General features: G+C 27.3%; 1 protein-coding gene across 2 annotated transcripts; it reads right to left on the bottom strand.

Moving 5' to 3' along the window:
- Positions 1-219: 219 nt before the first annotated feature.
- Positions 220-1,537, bottom strand: LOC142537346 (expansin-B6-like). 2 transcript variants are annotated; one of them, XM_075642886.1, is made up of 4 exons: positions 1,261-1,537; positions 1,008-1,120; positions 668-858; positions 220-598 (listed from the first exon to the last, which is right to left on the bottom strand). In XM_075642886.1, exons 1-4 carry the CDS (start codon positions 1,424-1,426, stop codon positions 280-282), a joined length of 789 nt encoding a protein of 262 aa, XP_075499001.1. In that variant the 5' UTR covers positions 1,427-1,537; the 3' UTR covers positions 220-279. The 2 variants fall into 2 exon arrangements, with proteins under 2 accessions (XP_075499001.1, XP_075499000.1); XM_075642885.1 differs by having other exon boundaries at positions 220-858.
- Between the last annotated feature and the right edge of the window lie 6,291 nt (positions 1,538-7,828).

Genomic DNA, 7,828 nt, shown 5'->3' with positions numbered 1-7,828 from the left:
TTTTTAAACTTTTCTCTAAATTATCTGCTTTCTGTTTTGTCAATCATAAATTCATATTTGGAGATTGTGATCATTCAAAAATGTAGAAAACCAACAGAAAATGAGCTAGCACAAAGCTTATTTTATTACAAGGTGTCGTAATCGTCAGCACGATCAAACGATACGTTGTACAAATATCCATGTGGAACAGTACCCACATAAGGGCTCAAGTATTTTTATTTTAATGAACCAAAAATAGAAAAAACTACCAGCAGGCTGTCTGGTTTTCTATTAGATGCATCACAGATTAACACTTGCATGATAGTATTTGCCAGGAGCCCAATCAACGGGAATCACATTTCTGGCAACAACTGATCTTCTTGATTCAATTGTAGTTATCTTCACTGAATAAGGACCTTTTACTCCTTCTGGTATTCCTGCTGCCCATGTCGCACCCCACGATTGTTTCATTGCTATCGGTTTTGAATTTGAAGGCGATAGCTCTATGGCGCCAAGGTCCCCATCTGCATTAACATACTCCACTGCAAATGATAGGAAGTTACGGTTGGATTTCTCGTTCATTTTGAACACTATATTTGATTTATAGCTGCATGGCACCCTGAAAGAAAAAAAAAATGTATATTGAAAAATAACTTCAAGATGTTGAAAACGTGATAAATTTATATACCTTTGAAATTCGATGTCGATTATTCCAGCTTTTCTCAATGCATCTTCTTGCCCGTGTTTTGCTAACAGCCCGAAAGCTTTTCCACTCAAATCGAAATGGTAAGGAACATTGTTGCAGGCACCGGGACACTGATCTGTGATGGTTAAAGTAATTGGAGATGTTGAACACGAGGGATGCTTGCTGCATCTTACCTGGAAATAACAACATTTAAATTACATTATGTCGAGTGGTGCAAAGTTCTTCTTGGGGATATTCCATGTCCCGTGCAGCCATCTCCAAGTGAGATCATTAAAGTTATGTTTTTTGACACGCAAATTTATATTGAAAGAATTCTCAGAACCTGATAGCAACTCCCACAACCCTTTCCTGATTTGAATATATTATCATTTCCCGCAGATATCATGCCATTGTATGGCGCAGTTGCCACATCATCAGCAAATCCACAAGCTCCACCTGCATGCAGGTACATAAAATATCATGCATGTTCGTGTATATATATATATATCAACTTTCATTTATTTTATTTGCTTTTAATTTGTTACCTATCACATTCATTTTTATTATTCACTATTAAAACTAGTTAGGATTATTACCACTTCCTGATCCTGTAGGGCTCCCATACCATGTTGCTACCGCCGGGGCAAAACCATTAGCCATGGACGAGTTCAATGATTTTGGGTTTTTGCAAAAACAATGTTGGGACATGGATATTAAAATTATTGCGATTACCGTAACCGAAAAAGACCGATTGATAAACATGGTGCTGAACTATATAAGAACCAAACTTTTCAAATGTGGAAAAATTTTAATTGAAAGACAGTGGTGACTGTAGTGTTGTGGTAATTGTGGCTCCATGGCCAACATTTTATACTGTTGAGATTATAATACTTACCTTGTATATCAAAGTAAAATGATAGCTTCTTACTATTTATTAAACAAAACCAATGATTACGCACTTTGTATATAGTAAAATGATAGCTTCTTACTATTTATATATATATATATTAAAAAAAATTGTGTATTTTTGACAAACACTAAATATTAGTAGAGATGTCAATGGGGCGGGTATGGGACGGGTTTGGCTAAACCCTAAGACCCTCCCCATGAAAAAACTTTGACACATTACTCGCCCCACCTCGGTTAAATATTCTTCGGACCCACCTCACCTTGAATACGAAACGGGGCCAGGTAGACCCGTGAGACCCGAATTTTTTTAAAATTAAAAAGTAATCTTTCTTCTCACATGACTGAATTATGAAACAGACAAGTCTCTAAATACAACATTGGGAAAATTAATTCATGTCTTCGACCACAATTAATAATAACAAACAAAGTATTTTTACGACATAAAGAATTACATAAAAAAGAGTTACTAGCTCTCCAAAAAAATCTTGACATCCTCAAAAATAAGTCATAATATAATTTAAACAAATCAATATAAAATCAGCGAGTAGGCAATATTTCAGACACATTTTTCGGGATCATTTTCCTCTTCATCAAGAATGGTGGGACAAGTTGGTAAACTATTTGAAAAATTAACTACAAAATTAAATAGAGAAAGTACATTGAAAAAATAAAACTATAATTTCAAATTGTAAAAAAATGTAATTTAAAAAGAGATAGTACAATAAAAAAATTAAAATGAAAGTACAATAACAAAATAAACTGTTATGTATTTACCTTTCACCTCACCCCACAATCATCTTCGCGAGCACATCAATGCCTCCAAAGTCGTTGGATTAAGTCTACTAAGATGAAGACCAACTATTCTTCCACTATTGCTAAAAGCAGATTCAAATGCAACAGTTGACATAGGAATAATTAAGACCGTTATGGTTGAGTTGAGCTACTAAAAAAATGAAAATTAATAAAACTAAAACCCTAGAGTATTTATATCCACATATATGGGGCGGGTATTATAGGACCCATGACACGCCCCATATCCGGACGGGTCTGAAAAAGTGGACCCGAGACTCGTCCCATGACCCATTTAGTATGCTCAAACCCACCCCATGCACACGGGACCATTGCGGGTCTGGGTAAAACCCGGATCCATTGACATCCCTAAATATTAGTCTTTCACATCTTCGACTAAACTTTTTTAAAAGTATTAACAAAAGTACAGTTTAAAATTTAATCTGTGCAAGCATTAAATTATAAGATCATATTTTTCTAAAACTAGTTAAAGACACGTGCGACGCACGTGAAAATACATTTCTATTATCAATAATTGTTGTTAAATAAATGAGATCAGAAGAGATTAATTTACAAAAAATTATATATTAATGATTTGATGCTATATTAGTCGATAGACAATGAGTAATGCTACATGTGCAACCAAATTTGTACAATAATTCTTACAATTCAAAAAAATCAATACAGAAATTTCATTTGTTAAAATCTCATTATAAATTAAATATAAAATCTCATTAGATAATAACAAAATCTCACGATATAATTTTTGTAAATATCGCGGTACGATATATTGGTTGTACCTTTAGCATTATCCGTAGGAAATTCAATGTAATATAATTTGTACTACATGTATTATAAAATGAGTGCAAAAGATATTTGTTTATAAATTTTATATGTTATAAATCTAAGGTTATTCTTGAATGGAAGGATTTCAAATCCATGGATTTCAATACATTCAAATGTATTTTTGTTATTTTAGAGAAGTAACATCATAAACTTTCAAATCCACTCATTTCATGTTTATATAGTAGTATTTCATGTTAATTATGATATTTTTCAAGTCCACCCAATAATAATGTTATTTGAAATTTATTTTACTTTATATAAATAATAATAATATGTAAATAAGTAATGTGTGGATTCAAGATTTGATATATTGTTTTATTGTTAACAATAAAATTATAATTATAATCCATAAATTTGAAATCAATTTATCCAAGTGCAATCTAAATAAATTAATAATTGTTGAAAAACATAGTAGTAATAAATATTATAATTTTGTATAAATTAGACATTGGAGAAAATATAATATAAAATTGATATCACAATAGTTATTAAAATTAAATTTGAGAGAAGAAAAAAGTATAATACATAACGTTGCCCACTTATTTTACCACGTATTATTGATTTATGAAAATTAAAAATATAATATAGATAATATATTCTAAACCTTAAATTAATTATTGCGTCAAATGTTTTCTTCTTTTATATTTTCAATTTATATTGCTTTTATTATTTTTTTTTGTCATCAGTTTTTCTACTCTGTGAAAAAACAATATTCTCGTCATCTTCATTAGCAAATCTTATGAGAAAAAATGTATATTCTTCTCTATTTGATGCCTCTACAAATCTCCACACAAATTAAGTGTTTTGTATGAAAAAAAAATTTGTTTCATCAAGCAAATAAAACCAAAGAATTTTGTTATTTTAGTATTCTACAAATTATATTTATTTTTTGTAAATATTTTAACTTAATATACAAGCAAATAAAATCAATGAATTTCGGTTATTCTATCTTCTAGACAGCTGACAAAATATGATTTAATTAATATTTTATTATATTTATCAAAAAGTGTAACTCTTAATGATATAACATATTTATGCAATATGTTATTTAAATACAAAAATTCAAAATTACGATAATATTTTTTTTATATTTCATACTATATTATTGGAAGTATTAAATTTGTATATATTAATTTTTTTTCTGAGAAACTTCTTGCATATATAATTCATTCGAAAGATTATAGATTTACAAAATAAAACAAATCATATTCAATTTAATATTTTGTGAAAAATATATGTTCACTTCATCTACAAGCAAATAAAAACAAATAAACTTGACCTTTTTGAGTATCAATCATAACTCATAAGGAGAAATAATGAGCAATAATGAATAATTTTTGTAAAGATTTATTCATTTAAAAAATTACCTTCAAAGATATGTAATTTCAGATTACATAAATCTATAATTGATTTACTTATATCCATTCTTTATAAAACACATCTTCGTCAATTGCAAGATTATCAAATAAGTAATTGTTATAGTTTCTGATCTTTACAAAGACGGAAAATAGTTAAAATTAGTAAAACTGTATGTATTCAGTCATATATTGTTAAATTTTAATAATAAACTAAGGCTTTGAAAAATATTAGTTGGATTTTTTTATAAAGAAAAATAGATAGAATAAATACTCACGAAATATTTATAAGGTCGTCTTTCTTCTATATCCAATAATGATTTGTATCATTTTTGTAAAATGTAATTAGCCGTCGAACTTTCTTCATAACACCAACCCACATGATTTAATCATTTGGCTTCATTATTTTAATTCGTCGTTTTAAATCAATTATTCTCAATTAATGCAAAATAGAGGATATTTAATATCATGTCTTTACACAAATTATGGTTTTTGTGGACAAAATTCGCAATATTTACAACCAAATAAAACAAAAGAATTTTGGTATTTCAATATTGTACAAACTAATTTTATTGGGAAAAAATTATTTTCGCTTCATCTATAAACAAATAAAACCCATGATTGTTTGTATTTCAATATTCTCAAATTAATATTTTGCGGAAAAAAATATGTTCAATTCATCTACAAGAAAATATAAAACAAAGAATTTTGGAGTTTCAATCTTCTTGGCAACTTGATCCTTGCCTAGCATACGTAGATTGATAATCTTGACATCATCATAATAATTGATTTTACAAAAACTTCCTCACCAAATTAAAGATAAATTTTTTGCATATATAAAATCATTCAAAAGAATATAAATCTACAAAATAAAATAAATCACATTCAAACCAATATTTTTGTAAAAAACATTTGTTCACTTCATCTACAAGTAAATAAAAACCAAATAACTTGGACTTTGTCTATGGAGAAGTAGTGTGTATTGCTAATGAATAAATTTTATAAAAATTTATTTATCATAATTTTAAAAATTTACATTCAAAGATATATATTTTAATGTTACAAAAACTATAACTGATTTGTCAATATATATCTTTTATAAAAATAATCATTCGTTAATTGCAAGAATATCTCATAAAATAATTGTTATAGTTTATAGCCTTTAAAAAAAGGAAAATATAGTTAAAATTAATACAAATATATTATTCAATCTTATATCGTTAAATTTTCATAATGAACCAATACTTTGAACAATATTAGTTGACTTTCTTTTTGATAAAGAAATATAGATAAAATAAATATCAATGAAATATTTATTAGGATTATCTATATTTATATCTGATAATTCTTGTATCATTTCGTAAATGTAATTAAATATTGAACCTTCTTCATGACACCAACCTTGTTAAAACAAAAACAAAATTAGTTTAATTATTTGGCTTCAATAGTTTAATTCTTCATTTTAAAATAATTAATCTTAATGAACGTAAAATAAAATATATTTAACATCATATCGTTATACAAATTAAGTTTTTGTGGAAAAAATATTTTCACTTTATTTACGAGAAAATAAAACAAACGAATTTTGTTATTTTAATCTTCTACAAATTAACTTTTTTGTGAAAAAATCTACAAATTAAGTTTTTTGTGAAAAAATTCTTTTTCACTTCATCTATAAGCAAATAAAACCAATATATTTTGGTATTTCAATCTTTTCAAATTAATATTTTTTGTGAAAAAAGTTTGTTCAATTCATCTACAAGAAAATAAAAATCAAAGAATTTTAAAGTTTCAGCTTTTTTGGCAATTTGATCATTATCTAACATAAATGTAGTTTGACAATTTTGTCCCTATCATAATAACTTATTTGACAAAAACATCCTCAATTCCTCACTAAATTTTTCTTGTATATACAAACTAAGGACAAAATTGACATTACACAATAGAAAAACTTTGACCTTGATTCACACTTTTATAATATATATATATATATATATAATATATATAATATAATATAATAATAATAATAATAATTGTATAGATTTGATCATTATCTAACATAAATGTAGTTTGACAATTTTGTCCTTATCATAATAACTGATTTGACAAAAACATCCTCACTAAATTTTTCCTGTATGTACAAACTAAGGATAAAGTTGACATTACACAATAGAAAAACTTTGACCTTGATTCACACTTTTATAATATGTATAGATAAACACTTTAAAAAACTCTGCTAGAATTAATTAAATCGTATCCTAGATATTACATATAATAATAATAAATTAGTTGTGTTTTGGATGGAAACAAACGTTAATTTTTTTATAAAAAAATATATTTTTCTTGTAATTCCCAAATAAAATACAATACTATCACTTCATTTTTAATCTGATTCACTAAAATATATTTAACGGGTTTGTAAACATTCTAAAAAAAAATTTATCATACTCTATTAAACTCTTCACATTTCTCAGACAATATATCTTAATTTAAAGAGTTATCGTGTAAAAGTTTCGATTTTGTGAATCAATTATAATCCTCCAGGTAAAATTGAAGATACCACTCCGGAGGTTGTCGTTGCGAGTGCAATCAACTTTTTGCTTCGTACCTTTCCAAGAAGTGTTCTATACAAAAAAATCTTCTCATTTCCACCTGGACTATTTACAAAAAATACACCACATGTACCATGATTTAAGCATTCAATAATTGCTCGAAATGCTTTTTTTTTCTCAGTATTCAAATTCTTATTTGCTTCTAAATCATCTAGGGAAATGGGAAGAGACATTTCTTCCTGTATTTCTCTTGGAATATTATCAATACACGCATTCATTTACATAGAAATTCGTGGTAGATCACTTCAAGGTTTTTTCCCATTCTCTCTAAAATAACTCTGATAAGATGCAATGTTTTGGAAACAACAGGTTCTCTATTTGAATAATATTGTTTTTGTAAATCGTCTGACATTGCCTCAACATAGGTGTCCCCAAGTAATCTAACATTTGTTGGTTCACAATATACTAAAATTGTTGCAAATAATCTTCTAAGTGAGTGAGACATCTGAAAGCTAACAGCTTCATTCAAGCATTCAAAGTTACTTTTATCTGATTCAAGTATTCCTTTTTTTCTGCACTGCTTCTTTGAATGAAGAATGTATGTGGCCATTTACAATTAATAGATCGTCATAAGAATATGGCCCTCTAACATGACTGAGAATAATTCTCAAGTAATATATTTCCCCTTCGATAGGATTAGCTCCATTGATTCG

This window comes from Primulina tabacum, chromosome 2, assembly GCF_025594145.1.
Source record: "Primulina tabacum isolate GXHZ01 chromosome 2, ASM2559414v2, whole genome shotgun sequence".
NCBI classification, from domain to species: Eukaryota; Viridiplantae; Streptophyta; class Magnoliopsida; order Lamiales; family Gesneriaceae; genus Primulina; species Primulina tabacum.
The sequence above is the reverse complement of the archived record's forward strand: the minus strand, read 5'-3'. Positions and strand labels throughout refer to the sequence as shown.